The following is a 17,953-nucleotide window of genomic DNA, read 5'->3' as shown; positions in this document are numbered from 1 at the left end:
CTCTGCAGCCGAACACTGGACTTCCCCGTTACTGCACGCACACCTGGAACAGCGGCTGGGCTTCCACTCCTCACCGTCCCTGTAGGATGCACCCTGCCAGGAGCAAGACTCTGGCACACACACACACACACACACACACGCAGAGAGAATGAGTAAACAGTGAACATGGGTGTCAGATAATGAGCTGACTGTTCAAGCATTGTTTTCCCACACACACACACTCATTGATTTACGGTCAGAGGGAGAAAAAAAAAGCATTTTGCTAATTACACAAACACCTGCGGGATCTCTTACCTGGCGAAAATATCGCTAAATGGTCGACTGGAGACGCTGCGGTATGTCAGAGGTGCTTTAAATATACTTTAAAACCACCAGAGACTGTAACTAATTACCAGTAGCAGAAACATAGTTGAGTCAATTTGTTTACAGAGCGCATTTAAAAACAACAAAAGTTGACCAAAGTGCTTTACAGAGACTGAGAGATATAATTAAATAAAAACAAAGGCAAAGTTATGACGGTCAAGGGGAAAATTAATAGAAGTGTAGAAAAAAATTAATAAAAATGAGATTTAAATCTTAAAAACACAACAGCATGGCACAAACAAGAGAACAAATAATTAATATAGAGAGGAAATAGCGTGGAATGATGAGCAGTGATTGGTCAGCAGATCTGGTGGTAAAATAAGAGGTGAAGAGTTCAGTCCACAGAAAAATATTAATGTTTAATAGCACAGAAAGCCTGAGAACATGTTTCATTCTACTGTATGAAAAGCATTTAAAAGCATACTGGACTAAGAATTGCGTTGGGAACATTTACATTTTTATTGCAGTATTGTGTGGATGGATGCAGTCAAATACATGTGGTTTCATAAAACAACTATTGTGGGAGAAAATGTAATTTCATGTATTCTCTTGGTTTTATTTTGTGAAATAATGTATCCGATGCACCGACGCTGAGGTCTGCAGCCTCAGATGTTCTGAGTCAGAACACTGGACAGACTGGATCGTTACCAGCAGACTAATATGACTGATTAAAGAAACATCTGATTCAAAAAGATTCTCTGAAAAACATCAACAGAGGACGAAGTCTCAGAAACACCTGTTAGAGCTTAAAACTACCTGAACTGAGATGGATGGATAGATGGATGGATAGATGGATGGATGGATGGATGGATGGATGGATGATGGATAGATAGATGGATGGATGGATGGATGATGGATAGATAGATAGATAGATAGATAGATAGATAGATAGATAGATAGATAGATAGATAGATAGATAGATAGATAGATAGATAGATAGATAGATAGATAGATAGATAGATAGATGGATGGATGGATGATGGATAGATAGATGGATGGATGGATGGATGATGGATAGATAGATGGATGGATGGATGGATGGATGGATGATGGATAGATAGATGGATGGATGGATGGATGATAGATAGATAGATAGATAGATAGATAGATAGATAGATAGATAGATAGATAGATAGATAGATAGATAGATAGATAGATGGATGGATGGATGGATGGATGGATGGATGGATGGATGGATGGATGATGGATAGATAGATGGATGGATGGATGGACGGATGGATAGATAGATAGATAGATAGATAGATAGATAGATGGATAGATGGATAGATGGATAGATAGATAGATAGATAGATAGATAGATGGATAGATAGATGGATAGATGATAGATAGATAGATAATTAAATAATTGAGGATAAAAACACAACAAAGCTAGAAGCTTATTTCCTTCGTGGTCCTCTGAGGGGAAGAGAGGGAAGGACGGCAGATATTCAAGTCAGGCTGGACCAGTTAAAACACACACAATCACAAACCACACACACAGTCAAACCAACAGACTAAGACAAAAACAGAAGAATCATACAACAAGTAAAACCAACTCATGTTTGGCTTTTCATCAAGCAGAGAGCAGGAGAGAGAGAGAGAGAGAGAGTTAACCTGAGGCAGAGTGCTGCTCTGCAGGACTGTCAGCTCCACACTTAGATTACAGTCCACAGGGCAAGTAGCTGAGATTGTGTGTGTGTGTGTGTGTGTGTGTGTGTGTGTGTGTGTGTGTGTGTGTGTGTGTGTGTGTGTGTGTGTGTGTGTGTTTGTGGCATTTCATATTTATCTGTGTGTGTTTTCCTGCACTGAGAGAGGTTATGCTGTTTAGCGTACATGTGTATATTTTGTGTGTCACTGTTTCATAGAGATTTTCATGCATTTTTCACTATATATGATGTGTTGTGTGTGAGATTTGTGTTCACATGCACGTCTTCCTTCAACCATCATTAACAGAGTAGTAACTCCAGCTACAGTCAGTCAGGCGACCCTTGAGAAAGGCAGCAGAATATAACTGAAGTGAAGTGTTGTAGCAGCCTGAGGTCTTTCCCCGTCTAAATGTGGTGTGATATTCATATGATGGAGAAGCAGAGCATCACTGACGAATCGTGTGTCTTTTTACTTCCTGCGAGCGGAGTTGTCTTGTTTCCAGCCGGCCGTCGGTTTCAGTCGTTTTGTACTGTGCGTATGTGAAACTTGGATAATCCATCACAGTTCAGCGTGGTTGTACTGTTGTGAACTTCAAGTGTTTGTGGATTCAAGGACCAAAGACAATGAAAAAAAAAAAAGAAACATGGCTGATGTAATGTATGTATGGTAGCCGACTCTCAAAGCTTAAAAGTCTGACAATCCCACAAGCCTTTGAATGTACTGAGAACAAAAAAAAAAAAAAAAATCCTTCTTAATGCCTCGACGGACAGTTTTCCTGCTCAGCTGCAGTAGAAGGACTTTAACAACAAACAACAGTTTACTTGACTAAATTGGACGACCGAACTCACATATAAGGTTCAAATAAACATTAAAATACATTTTTGTACAGAAGGAGGACTGTGGATTTCCGTCCCCCATCACCTACATTGTAAGAGCATTATGAAGGGATCTTTTAATGTCCAGTATGAACAGGAGAAATGGTTCAAGCAAGAAAAACATGTGTCAATGTTCATTTGGGTACCTCACTGTTGTTTTAAAGGACCAGTATGTAAGATTTAGTGGCATCTAGCAGTAAGGTTGTACATCGCAACAAACTGTATACCCTTCTCCTCCTCTTCCAAGCATGTAGGAGAACCTATGGTGGCTGCAAAACTCGCAAAAAATGGTCAGACAAACAGAGCCAGTGTTTGGTTTGTCCATTCTGGGCTACTGTAGAAACATGGCGGGCTCCGTTGAAGGGGACCCACTCCCTATGTAGATATAAAGTGCTCATTCTAAGCTAACGAAAATGCAACAATTCTTATTTTCAGGTGATTATACACTAATTAAAACACACTTATGAATATTATATTCCATTTCTGCCAAGTCAATTCCACTAGATGCCACTAAATTCTACACACTGCACCTTTAAGACAGACTTGAAAAACTGTGAAACTATCCTTACATACAATATAATATAAATATAAGGGTTTTGTAGTCTTTTAAAAGAAATGAAGAGCTGTGTGAGCAGGTGTTACCTCCGTTACGGCCACACTTGGGGCAACACTCTCCGGCTGGGGTGAATGGGCTCTGATCTACAGGACAGCTGAGAGGGGGGCAGGATGGTGTGGTGCAGGATACACTCCCTCCGGAGCAAGTACACACCGAACAGGGTAAAGGACTCCATTGGCTGTCATGCTGCGGGAACAAGGACAAACACAGAGAGAGAGAAAGACATTTATACACAGAAACACAACCGGAGGGGGGGGGGGGGGGGGGGGGGAGAGAGGAAGAAGAAGAAGAAGAAGAGAGACAGCGGGACGAGGGAAGCTGTTTTGCTCTCTGGGGACGAGACAACTTTAGTAAGCCTAAGCCTGAGTGGCAGACGAGAGAACAGAGTCACAGAGGGGGATAGAAGGTGGAGGAAAGATGTGTCAAAAAGAGATCACGGGAAGAAAGAAGTGAAAACAGATTAAATTAGAAAATACCGCCTCGCAGTTCTATGCCTCCGCCAAACAGTCATGTTGCAGTTTACATCTAGGTCTGTCCAGACTCATAATATTTATAGTGACGGAATTTAATAAAAGGTATTAAGTTATCACTATATTGACATGTCTGGTTCCAATGAATAATTCCCAGTGAGAAACAAGCTGTCTTCACTTCGAGACTGTGACACTTTTTTTGAGTTATGGTCCAAAAACGTGTGTTGTGAGGTCACAGTGACCTTGACCTTTGACCACCAAACTCTAACCTGTTCATCCTTGAGTCTAAGTGGATGTTTGTGCAAAACTTGAAGGTGTTTCTGCGACACATTGGACGGATGAATGGATAGAAAAACATAATGCTTCTGGCCACGGCTGTCATTGCATTGCTGAGGCATTAAAATAAAAGGATGTGTTTTAATATGAATAAGAAAGGTGCACTGTTAGAGGGCATTGCCTTGACATTTTCAAACTTATGTGCTCATATTTAATATTGCACGAAAACCCCTTTTAGCAGAGTGACCCGGCCACCTAAAGATGCTTTTCAACTGCGATACCAGCTCAAGGCCAACAGGAAGCTCTCCGTCGTTCTGAGTCATACTGTATGTGTGTACTAGTGTTAAGAAAATGCTTAAGGCCGTCATGTATATATAAAACCATGAGGATTTTCTATACATGATTGACAGACATAGATGAATCCATGCTTATGCAACCCTCTCTGGGGTATTAATTAAACATAGATATATATAATGTATCTTATAAATCTACATGCGGATATGCAGTAAAAGTTCAGATTTGTTCTTTCACTCTAAATGAGATGTCAGCATGTCAGCGTCGCCTGCAGTCAAAGTGGTAAAGGTGAGAATTCATTCACTTCCCTTTTCCGAGGTGTCAGGCTGTGAAACCTGCAATAAACCCTCTTCACACCCTGCATGAAATATATCATTAGTATGACTTTTAATGGAAAATTGATTTAAATGCTTTTTCACCCTGAATAGCATAGATTTTTTTTGTGGGAAACAATTACACCTTTTATGGTTTTGGCATACAGATAGTACTGTACTGCATATTTCTTCACAATCTATATATGCTAAATTAAAAGTTGTGGGTCGCAAGAGCTGTCCAGGGTGCTGATGAGCGAGTCCCTGGTTACAGTTAGATCTTTAAAGAAAAAAATAGATAATAGATATAGAAGACTGGTAGATTCAAAACCCCAAATATTGCTGTTGTTGGATGTCTTTCAAAAACATATTGGCTGAACACACAATAAGACCTTGCCAGTCCTTTGTGATGATGCAAAAAGAGGAAAAACAAGACTTTCAGCAGACATGATTTTTTAGTAGAGATGCAGTAAAGCCCTCAAAAGGTCACGACTCCTCTCCAAACCTCTTCTCCTGGTAGTTCAGTTCCATGTAAAGTGCCACTTCACCGGGGAGGCAACACAAATGGAATCTCCAAAATTGGCCGAGACAAAAAGATGTTCCCTTTTAGGACAACATGTCCTGTACTGTATCCAAAATGGATGCCAAAAAGTCCAGCTTGTTAAGCCGGAGGCCACCCGATAGAAGATGAACAAGACAGCAATTGTTGCTTTAGTGGGACAGAGGCGGGGATAAAGGGGGGGGGGGGAGGGGGCAGGTCTCTTGAAAACAGTTTTTCAGCAGTGATCAAATTTGACACATGAATCCCTTTAAAGATATACTATGCAGGGTTTGTCGGTCGGCATTTGTAAACGCAGCGTTCAAAGTTCGCAACCCTCCTCCCCCGGCTCGACTGGAGCGAGGGACAGAGAGACAGAGAGAGAGAGAGAGAGAGAGCAGTGCGAGAACAAAACCGTGAATCAGATAAATAAAACATTATTTTCTGATTGATTCATGGTGGTTCTAAAGCACAAATAAACACGCCCACGCCCCCCCGCAACACTGCAGGAAGGTGCTGCATTGACAGATTTTGTGTGAATACAGAGCTTCATCCTGCCCGCTGTGGCCTCTCTGCAGCTCTTCATACATCCATGACACAGAGAGCAGAGCGGAGCGGAGCAGAGGAGAGAGACGGAGACAGCGATGTAACCTGGTCGCTACCTGGGGGGCTACACACCCACTGCCCAAAGGTTGACGCTCAGAAACATCCCGAACACAGCAAAGTAATAAGAAAATAAGAAAATACAGGCAGAGGGCAGAGTCTCTGCAGATAAATACACCGCCATACACTTCTAGTGGGTCATAAGTGATGCATAGTATACCTTTAAAAGGTTTAAAATGTCCCTCCTGTTGTCCTCGGGTCAATTTTGACCCGGGAGGACAACAGGTGTCGCTATGTACTGTCACCAAAAAAATTGAAATGGTTTTAAAACAGTATCCTGACTAAACTTTTACATCAACATCAACATATTTTGCTCTGATCTCAACTATACTTAAAATAATTCATAATTTCTTAGTCAGGATAGTGTTTTAAAACCATTTCATTTTTTTGATGACAGTAATGACACCTGTTGTCCTTCCCGGGTCAAAATTGACCCGAGGACAACAAGAAGGTTAAAAAACATTCTCCTCCTAAAACACCATTGTCATTTACATCTGTATCTGCATATCTTATCAGGATAAGGATGAGCACAGGTCATTGAGAAATGTAAATGTATATAGAGAGCACATGGCAACTGGATCAACCAGACAACATCTGGAGGTGATCGGATCGGATTGTAATCGGATCTCGACCCGGTGTAAATGGCATCTGTACAGTTTGACCACATTCTTTAGAAAAAACAAAATTCACCATCAAGTTAAAAGATCACTTGACTTTATCTTCCAAAAACTGTCAAAAAGCTACAGATAAGCTCTACCTCTGCAAAGAAAAAATAAGTGGATTGCTTCTATTGACCTTGGACGCACCAAGTTTGCCAGCTCCACTTATCTAATTTGCATATTTAGCTCCACTCACAGTGATATGACAAGAATGATTGTTAATACCAGATGTAAATGCAAAGGCCAGTGATCAGATGTCATTATTCAGATACAGACTGCATGTTCACACTAAGTGTAAATAGGAGATAGATTCAAATATCTTTGAATTGATCAGGTTGCATCTTTGTCTGTGCATATTATTAATATTTGGTTGAAGGGACGGATGATCAGGAGAAGAGAAAAAGGGAAAGAATGTGAAGAAGAAGAGTCTTCTCTCCTTCCTCTGTCACTTCCACTTACTCCATAAATGACTCCTTCGTACTGGCAGGAGCCCTGGGACGAGGAGAGGCACTCCGGACAGCACTTGTTAGCAGGGATCCTCAGACGCTCGCCCTTTAGAAAAGAAAACACGCACACATGAATACACACACCAAAATACACACACACACACACAATTTTACCAGCATGAATACAAAACTTGTCAATTATTATCTGTCCATTTTCATGTAAATAACCCGAGACGCCAACACAAATAAAACCACAGGACCGACAATATGGAAAAGACTCTTTCAGGCGTGCGCAACATGTAGAATACAGAGCGAGCGAGCCGGATGTGTTATAATATAGATTCACGACGCGGTCCTTTAGCTGCGCTGCCTACACGCCCTAAAAAGAGGCTGAATGTGCGGCGGGAAGCGGACAGGAAGTGCGGGAAGGGCCGGACGCTGAGCCGGTGAATACTTTAGATGTTGTTTATTTGCAAATGATATGAAATGGAAGAAGGAGGAAGAGGAGGAGGAGGAGGGGGAGGAATACAATCTGTGTAAGGTGGGACAAAACAACCCCCGAGGAGCTTCAGAAAATGTCTTGTGTCAATTGAAAAAGAGAAAAAAAACAAACAGACATGCACCGATTCACGAGGAATAGATGGAAATTGAGCTATGCAGCAGGTAGTAGTTCACCTTGAATAAATAGACTGAAGGTTTATATTGTACTTTCAGCTTATTGCTATCATTACTAAACCCCGGAGCACACAAAATGAAATAAGACTAGCCGAAATGAAGCTGAATCCTGTCAGCATCTAGAAACTGTATCTCCTCTAACAGCCACTTTGTGTTCATAAATTAAACACAGATATTCTAAACCTTACTGTTTTACATATATTTATTTACATGTCTCTTCTGTAGAGCTTTTCATTTTTCTTTAAAAAAAAAAAAATTGTTTCAGTCCCTCTAGCTTTTTCTCTCTGCTGCCTAAAATTTAATCACCAAAAACGTGGCCGCGGTACAAGAATGTGATCCAATTTGAGGTTTTATTGCTGCAAATAAAGATGGATGGCTCATAAACAGAGTTCATTCATTACTCATGCAGGTAACAAATTTAACCATTCTGTGCACGTTTACAGTATCGCACTAACATGTAGTCTTTGAACAGTCAATAAAATATCTTGCAGTAACACTGTCGTCCATATTAGTTAGTGGTTAGGTCATCCTGGCGACTATTCATAGCACATAGTTTGAACCACACGTTACATTCATGGTCCATATTTCTATGCTTTGCAAAACAGTAACCATACAGTTTATCTGTTGTAATATTGCACAGGTGTCATGAGGTAGGAAGAAGGGAAACATGACAGGAAAGAGGAAAGTAAGAAGGCAAATGAGACTAAAAGAAGAAGGAGAGAGAGAGAAATGGAGGAAGAAATGAAACAAGCAAAGAAACAAATGGAGACGAAGGAGACTAATGGAGAGAACAATGGAGGAGGAAGCGAGGCAGCTGTAGCTGTAAGCTTTTATTTTCTTTTAACTGTTACTGCAGTGCCACCATTACATTACTGGGCACCTGATAATGGTGTGAGGTTATGAAATTTATTAAATAAAAAACAGCAAAAAGCATCAACCTTAGTCAAAGTCATTGTTGGTGATTCATGGTGTCACATTCATTTCAATAGTTCATGAGATTTTTGAGTTTTATGTGTTGGATTTTAAGTTATTTGCTATTTGAAATGTTAGCTACTATGTATTTTTAGCCAACAAGGTATATATATATCATGAGCCTGTGCCACAAAGCTATTATGATGTTATCCAGCTAACTTGATGGATTTGCTCACACACACACTCCTCAAACCTGTGACAGTTATGAATTCAAGACTATTGCTTTTCATGAAAGGTTATCAGGTGTCAGGATAGCTTGTTATATTGATGCCTTTTGTCATGTGAAATGTGAAATGTGGAGTGCTTCTCGGTAGCAGTGTGTGTAAAAAAAAAATGTGTGTGTGTAAACAAAGACAAAGCCACCGAGATAACCGGCTAACAACATAATCCAGCCCTGAGACACACGGGCTTCATCCTGTGATTCTTCTTCAGAGTAGCAGAAATGATTGTGAGATGAATGTAGTTTATTGGAGAATCGTGCACACGGAGACACTACAGTTGTTTCTCCTGATAACATTAAATTAATTCATTTAGCAGAAATTGCGGGTTGCATGCAAGCATAAAAAAATCCTCAAGTTTAAATAAACAATGAGCGCTTATTATTAAAGGCGGCTCTGAATCAGTCATCGAATCAATCGCTGTACTTTTTAATATCTTTCATATTTGTGATCCGGGGGGCCCGACAACTCCCTCCGGATGAAATTATAAAAATGTACCCATAACTTTTCCTCACGCCAGTATAACCAGTTAAAAGTATCAAGCCGCCTGTTAAAAGGCACCAGAATACAGTAAATGACATCTACTCTGTTAAAAATGTTCCTACGCCTGCATAACGTTGTCATATTATAACAATAATGCATATTTCTGTACAGTTTTATAGTATTATTGTCATACTATAACATATACAGGCCTATATATTGTCTCTGTTCTTATATTACTCTAATGTATATGTACAGACACGATAGATGTACTGGTAAAAAATGTGTAAAATGTGTTTTTACAACATAATCGAACAGAATTAAAATTTCTACTTAAGTGTAAATTACAAAATAAAAGGTAAAAAGTGTAAAATTCATGATTAGCCTGAAAGAAAAATGAAAAAAAATAACATTTGAAGTCTCAAATTTTGGAAGGACAATGCTGAAATATTCAGTTTATTTCATGTCTCTAACATCTGCGTAGCGTCATATAACATAATGGTGCATAATAGTGCTCTATCAGTCAATTATGCTGTTTTTTAAACAACAAACCCAGATATGAGTCATCCTATCCAGACACACACACACATCTGTGGTAGATGATTAATCCAGAGAGTGCATGTACGACTGCAGAAATATTAACATACGCCTCTCAAATTCAGAGATGGATTTTTAAAGGAAAAAAAGTCGATACGGGAGGAAAATGTATGCTCACAGATAATGGCAGTGGATGTTTAAAAAAAAAGAAAAAAAAGCCCTATAATCAGAGACATGCAGATGATGAAAACCTTAATACTTTTTATCACAGTGTAGGTGAGAGGGAATCACATTTTAAGAGCTTTTTAAATGGAAGGTGCACAAGGCTTGGTGAGCATGATGACTAATTTTTAATTAACATCGGATCGGTAGCCAGCAGAGCGCGAATGCATTAGACATTGATTGTTGCTTTAGCTCAGAGTTGGGATTGGATTTGATGCCGTCACCACAGGCTTGACGTTTAAATCACATTTATGAAAAAGCATGGGGAGGATCCGGTGGATAGATAGAATAAAAAAAAAAAGCTTTGAAGAGCTTTGAAAATGTGTCTCTGTGAATTCAAATGAACCAAAAAAAACAAAAAGGGGGGGGTAGGCTGGAACTAACAGTATCCAAACAGTTGTCACTGTGGCAAATAGAGTGGTCCAATCAACACACTTCACTGTACAATAGTCTGTCAGTTCACTGAGTCTTGTTGTAAGGACGACTTACAAAGACCAGTGATTAAACGGGCCCTTAAAAGAGGTTCTGCACTTCAAGGTGAAACTGAGAGAGGGAGATTAAAATATCACTAAACAAGGATCCTGCACATTCAAGGTCTTACATTTTATTCACTTTACTGAGATGATTCTGGTTACTGCCCTGTGGCTATGTTGATTTTGATAAAATATATCATAATCCTCACTCATTCAGTAGCTGAAAAAAAATGTCCTTCACAACATCTAAATATTGAAAATGACACGGAGTCTTCATCTTTAAACCACAAAGAAACACATAAGTCACGGGTATAAAGAGACGTAAATACATTTTTTACAAAGGCTCTCATCCTTTTTTTTGTGCAATTCGAAACACTTTCAATCAAAAGAAAGTTTAATTCTGAAAGTTTTTTCACAAAAGCTGAGTTGCTTAGGAAGAAGAAATATTCTGATTGTTTGACTTAAACCTCGGTGCTTCTCTTTGACTTGCCTGCTTTTGAACTTTTTACGCTGATTTCTACATTTTCTCCATGTTACTTCACACAGACAAAGCTCTTTAAATATTGATATTTTTTTGGCTGTTCAGTCTGTGCTGTTTGTTGGACAGTTTTATCGAGTGAAAGTAAGATAATGGAGTTTTCAGTTTCATTATTTACTGCATTAGCAATTGAGTTAACGTTATTCGTAGCAAGTCTTAAAACAACACTCAGGTATGAAGGGATCTTCTAATGGTCAGTATAAACAGGAGGAATGATTACAGCAAGAAAAACATTTTTCACTGTTCATTTGGGCTCCTGAATGTTGTTTTAAGGCAGATCTGAAAAATTGTGAACCCATCCTTTAAGCTAGTTAACTAGTTAACACAAAACCTGCCTCCAAAATCCATTTCTATGGAAGAATAGTGCTCTTTTACAAACTGAATAAAGTCAACTATGTTAATTAAGTTAGCTACTAGACACTAATTCCTTTATAATCAGTTAGGCAACTAAGCTAACTGACGTTTTTGCTATCTTGACAAGCTAGCTAGCGTACATGTCTTTCAACATCATGAAATCAATAAACTGTTTGTTACAAACCACAAAAAGTAAGAAAGTTGGAAGCTTAATGTCCTGATACTAAAGCTAACTTTTAAAAATAAATTGACTCACATCAGTGTAGCTAAGTTAGCCTAACTGACATTTTACCTTAAGATAGCCATACTACACTGTATTGCTACCTTAACAAGCTAGCTTGCGTACATGTCTTTCAACATCATAAAATCAACAAACTGTTTGTTGCAAACAGCAAGAGGTAAGAAAGTTGGGAGCTTAATGTTCTGATACTAAAGCTAACTTTTGAAAATAAATCGACTCACATCAGTGTAGCTAAGTTAGCCTAACTGACATTTTACCTTAAGATAGCCATATTACACTGTATTGCTACCTTAACAAGCTAGCTTGCGTACATGTCTTTCAACATCATGAAATCAACAAACTGTTTGTTACAAACAGCAAGAGGTAAGAAAGTTGGAAGCTTAATGGCCTGATACTAAAGCTAACTTTTTAAAAATAAATTGACTCACATCAGTGTAGCTAAGTTAGCCTAACTGACATTTGGCATTAAGCTAAAAAAGAAGTTTTAGCCCCCAGCTAAGCTAATTAGCTGAACTGCTTAATGTTACCTTTCAACATCATGAAACATCATGTTATAAAAAAAACAACAACTTATACTCTAACCAAATGTCCTTTTTTGCCTTTTTTGTGCAATTTTAGCTTGTTGGAAACCTTATCTAACATGTCTTTTTTTCAAAAAAAACTGCATGTTTTTGGCTTCGAGCCATATATTCTTTAAAAAAACACTTTTTTTTTATTACATTGGATATGACCTGTAGTTTCATATCCAAGAATGAAAAGCACCCTCCTGTTCCCTGTCTTACCCTCTGGAAGTCACACTGGGGGTTGGGGCAGTGGGTGGGCCTGCAGATGGCCACGTCGCTGTAGCAGCTACACTCCTGACACGACTGCGGGCTCCATGATGTGTTGTTCTGTCAAGACAAAGCAGAAAACAGACATGAAACATTACTGAGGGCACACATGATTCATCGCTGCCGGAAATAAATAAATAAAATCACTCTCTTACGGCTCATTATCATATCTTAACACACCGACATGTCATCTTCATGTTGACAACAGGCAAATGTACAGTAAACATATGTCGGACTCTTTGTGCATATTCATGTGAATGATAAAAAAAGATATTTTGACTGTATACCTGCCTGAAAGACTGTCACTTTTTTGCAGTTAATATGTAGTAACTAGAAGCTTGAATCTTCTACATTCACACAAAATAATGATTTAAATTTCTCCCTGAAACCAAATGTAGTAATTGTGCATTGTAGATATAGAGCAGAGGTATGAAATAGAAAAACTGAATTTAAGAAACAATGGCTTATATCAATCAGTATCATAGTCTGGAGAATTTGAACTCTTTCTACTTATTGCACCAGTTTGTGTTACAGGCACTTTGAGGTGCCACGATAGCCGAGTAAGGTTTTACTGCTCTAGTTTACAAAATGTGAGCACCACCATAAGAAAACCATTTCACACTTTGAACTCTTATTATCCTCTATACTTAAAGCTGTAAAACACTGGAAGGATTTCTGCTGCAGGTGGAGTGAAACTGCTTTGGTGTTGATTAAAAGTCTTGAGCACCATGGCCAACGAGACAATGAAATAGGACAAAAAAAAAAAAAGGCAGAAAGGCTGCTTGTAGTTTGGTTGCGCCCTTTAGCATGCCTGCTATTTTTCAATAGCTCATAACACCGAGCTGACAATGTCTTATGGCTAGCTTAAAGCCAAAGCTAAATCAATATTCCAGTGCCTGCATATGCTCAGATACGTATATCATTTTACAGTCCATAAATCGGATTTAGCCGGATGATTAATAATCCTCTCATGACGGGAATGTCCACGGGCAGCTGTGCCTATGGAGTGGACACTTCGTAATGGTTGGTGACTGTCACATGTGGAGGCTTTGCTCCATTTGAGACAGTAACTAAAGCGGGCATCTTAATGGACAAGAAACCTGAGCCTCAGGTAACAACCGGACCCCTAAATGGTTGCTTATATGCTGACGTAGGAAGGTATAAGAGGGTACACAGCAGTAGGTCTTACAGAAACCTTTTTTTTTTTTAAATTCTCCTGGCTGGATCTATCATGAGATGTCCTTAGATGTGCCTAATCCTGCACATTGTCTATTGGTGCACTGCAAAATGCCATAAGGGAGGGGGGGACTTTAAGGGTTTGATGTAATAAACGGGCTGCTACAATCTCTGCGCCGGTAGTAAACCATTACTTTTAATTTTCTGTGAAAAATGAGAGCCAAACATAATTCTTTAAAACAACTCTACTTGGTAACTGAGTTGAAGTGCAGAGGAAAGTCGAGCAGTAAGCATGCAGTAAAACGTGGGAGTAGCTATAGGTCATGTTGAAAGACACAGACAGAGACCACAGAATGAAAATTTAATTAGCGAAAGCAGCCAGCTGAGAGGAATGGCACTCCTGGAGAGAAACATGAGAGTTGATATGATCTCTATAGGGTGGTATGAGCTATTTATGTGTATACGTACATGTGTTTTAATTGCAAGTTTGCGGGTATGCATCGCTGCACAGCTGGGGCCAGATGTGTAACATGATTTATGTAAGGGCAAACGTTTCACGGGCAATCTCTGCACACAACGTTAATGTTTCAGCTCAGGAGGGAGAGCTAGCGGGGAGATGTGGGTTGCTACCGAGCGCTGCAGCTTTTTTTTTCATGATAGAAACCGTCTAACACAGATATACACGAGCTAAGATATATGATAATAAGTATTAACTCTGTCAAACACAAACAGATGATGCAGAAGATGCATATTAATATCTTTATATTTTGACTTTCCCCCTTTAATTTAATATGAACAAGGCGTTTGTTTCAACACTTTATTGAAGCTATATATTGTTTTCAAAGGCTGACATTTAATAAGCCAAGACACCGTATCTTTTTTTTTTTATACCTGAATAATTACAAATGACAAAACAAATTGAAATATTCTGCATGCCTTATGTATTAATTTCAAAATGTAATAATGAGTTTATGAAGATATTCACACGGCTGCTCACTACTGAGAGAAAAGTTTTGAGCCTTTAAATACAAACACGATGCTGATGTTGTGTTTCCTAGACATGAAACTAAAGTGCTTATTGAAATGTTTCACCAAACTTTTTACATGATGATTTTGCACTTTTCAAACAAACGCAACCGCAGAAAAAATTATGTGACTTTTCTAATTTGACGTCTTAATCGGGTTTATATTGTTAGACACATTTTTTAGATATGTATGTAAATGGTTGGGGCAGAGCCGACTAATCAATGTAGAGGATCATGAAATAATGCTTTTATCATCGTAATGAACCAGTTTAATTTGAGGTCTCTACAGAACTATAGATTATAGAAAGCAAACAACCATTAGGTGGTAAAGTGTCAATCAATGAGCCTCATTAAAACTGGATTTAAAAAACCTCTTTAAAGCTGCATTTAGGTACGTCAACCTAAATGTACATGCACACAAAGTCGAAAAGGTGCAGAGGAGTGTGGTGACTGCTGTCTCACCTATAGTGAGGATATCCATCGGAGCCTGGTTATGTATTAAAATGGGGGAGCAAACTTGGAAAGATACATAATGTGTGTGGGGGGTCTTGGGGTTCCTCCCCCACAAAAATTTTCTGCATTTCTACACCATTAACCTCTTGGATTAAGTCAAGAAACCAGTTTAGATTAGTCAGGTTGAGGGTGATATGAAAACCAGGAATATGCATCAAGAACAGTTTATAATTGGGTGGATCAGGACAGGAAATGATTATTAGAAGAATGGCTGTTTCATATTTGAAATTATATTCATAAAAACATTATGTAGCCTTAAATGTTAGCAGGTTGAAGGCTACTGGGCCATATTCAAGGTTAAACAAGGTCAAACAGTTTATATAAATGAAATAAGTACAACACATCACCATATGATTTGGATAATTAAACCAGGTTAAACCAGGTTAAACGTGAAGGTTGCTATTCTCAATGCTCACAAGGCATCTTCAAAGTCCGACAACTGCAACAAAGCACAAATAATATGGACTCACAACATCTATCTAACTCCAATCCCACACACTGGTTCTACTGGGAGCTATTAGCATCACTAGCTGATGTAGTTGTGATGTTATACAGGAATAAATAATCATAACCTGAAAAGCAGATTATGCTATATTATACTATACTATATTATCTCAAATCAAGAACTATTTTAATGCACAACTCAGAAGATGGTCATTTTAATCAAGGACTAGACCTCAGTTCCTCTTAGAGTAAACTTGCAGCTCTCATTTAGCCTGTATGAGAAAATAATCATAATAATGAAAGCAAAGCGCAGAGCAGCCGGATGAGAGATCATTACACGGAGTGATGCATCATCATGTTTAAAAATAATTCCATCCAAAGTCTAAAACTGAAACTAAAGCAAAGTCTTCTGCAGACGTCTAAACGAGATACTTTCCACTGCTGAATATTTGACTTAATTCAGACACCTTGGGGCTCTGTTTGTCTCATGAGGGTGAGATTTTTTTATAACTTGCTTTTGTCAGTTGCTGAAAATAGAAAAATGATCATTGATATAAGCTGCTTAAATATAATCACCTGGTTATTTTTAAAAAGACAAAAAGTGGGGGAACAAAACCATAACTTTGCTCCTCCTAACTGAATAATAAGGATGCATTTGCTCCACTTGCTCAGGCGCCTATGAGGATGTCTATGATACTGAATTTATGTGCAGAAGCTCACAACATCCATTAGCCGTTTGCGACCAACAAGGACAACGTTTGAGAAAGTGAAGGGCAACACTTTTATGTTTTCTACAAACATTCAGGGTCTTCCATTTACTTTTCTGTCTTTGCATTTTTTTTTTTTTAAATTCCAAACAGGATGTGGCAATTCAAGAAAAAAGCAATCCAGGAAAAGTACAAAAGAAGATTCACTGCAACAAGACACTCAGAATTGCATCTATCCGTGCATCCGAGCTATTACACGGAGAGACTATCTCTCAGGTAATATGTTCTGCTTTGCAAAGAGCAATTCACACGGAAGAGTGAGATCAGTTTGTCACGCCGAGTATCACGATTCCTCTCAATCTCCCAGTTTGCATAAAACAGGTCAGAGACACCTGCCCCCCCCCCCCCCCCCCCCTCCCCCCCCTCGTCCTCCGGCCTTTTCTGAACTATATAATACAAAAGTATCTTCCATATGGTCACCGTTAAAAGGGTCGAGTTCAGCGACGCTCTCCGCTTTTGGCGACAATTTGTTCTTCATCAGACAGCTTTCTAAAAGTTGAGGTTCAAAGCAAAACTTATAAATGGAAAATCTTCCTGATTGGACCAGAACGGCAGAACTTCAGGCTATTCAGTAATTCCTTCCCGGAGTATAAAACTCTACTCAAGTGAAAGCAGGAAAGATTGATTTTTTTAGAAAAGTTATTTAAAAAAAGAACAGTACATGAATACAGCATGAAAAACCTGTTGAATTACAAGAGAAAGTACAAGAACTTTTAATTTGAAACTTTAATTCCCTGCAAAATAGTTGGTTAAAGGTTCATTTGTGCATCAAGCTTGTAAGTGCGAGTGGATTTAAGCGCACATTTATGACATTTTTTGACTCTTATAGGAGGGAAAGCAAAAACTCCGACACTTGAATCGTTTTAAAACAACAAAATTCCTTTTGTTTCATACGATAAGATCCAGGAAGTTTGTTGAAAATAAAAATAATTTCATTTAAGTGTATTATTAACCGCAAACAGGTGTCTGAACAAGAACTTTTGCCCATTTTCCTTCTAATTACCTACTTGGGTTTAAATGGAATAAAAAAATTAAATTCTGGTCCAAACCCTTGAAATGCATGCATGTCTTTGAGTGTCAGATGATAACCTACATGTGTATATTTGTTGTTTGTAAAACAAGAACACCATGTGGAATATTTAGATCGCTTTGACTTAAATTGGGTAAGGAGGTTAGCGGGGTTAATAATAAAGTCTGTGTGCATGGGGTCGCTTCAGAAATAAGTTTCCTGTTATGGCTCTGTGGCTGCCATTCATGTCAGGAACTCTTCCTGAGTAGAGCTGTGTAAAATTAGCGCAGTGGCTAACAGTATATAGGAGGAGACTTTGGC

At 38.7% G+C, this 17,953-nt stretch overlaps 1 protein-coding gene across 3 annotated transcripts in view; it reads right to left on the bottom strand.

Annotated features, from left to right (window-relative positions):
- Positions 1-17,953, bottom strand: part of fras1 (Fraser extracellular matrix complex subunit 1) — a 294,733-nt gene that overhangs the window by 191,348 nt on the left and 85,432 nt on the right. For 2 of the 3 annotated variants that reach the window (XM_042420806.1, XM_042420807.1), the window contains exons 3-6: positions 12,651-12,758; positions 7,172-7,264; positions 3,528-3,687; positions 1-110 (exon numbers count right to left, since the gene is read on the bottom strand). The exon at positions 1-110 is cut by the window's left edge and continues 24 nt beyond it. In XM_042420806.1, coding sequence (XP_042276740.1) covers positions 1-110; positions 3,528-3,687; positions 7,172-7,264; positions 12,651-12,758 — 471 coding nt within the window. Of the gene's footprint in view, positions 111-3,527; positions 3,688-7,171; positions 7,265-12,650; positions 12,759-12,878; positions 12,919-17,953 lie in introns of those variants that run through there. The other variant, XM_042420808.1, reaches the window with a different exon arrangement.

Source organism: Thunnus maccoyii, chromosome 9 (assembly GCF_910596095.1).
Source record: "Thunnus maccoyii chromosome 9, fThuMac1.1, whole genome shotgun sequence".
In the NCBI taxonomy this organism is placed as follows: domain Eukaryota; kingdom Metazoa; phylum Chordata; class Actinopteri; order Scombriformes; family Scombridae; genus Thunnus; species Thunnus maccoyii.
This window is presented reverse-complemented; position numbering and strand designations above follow the sequence as displayed.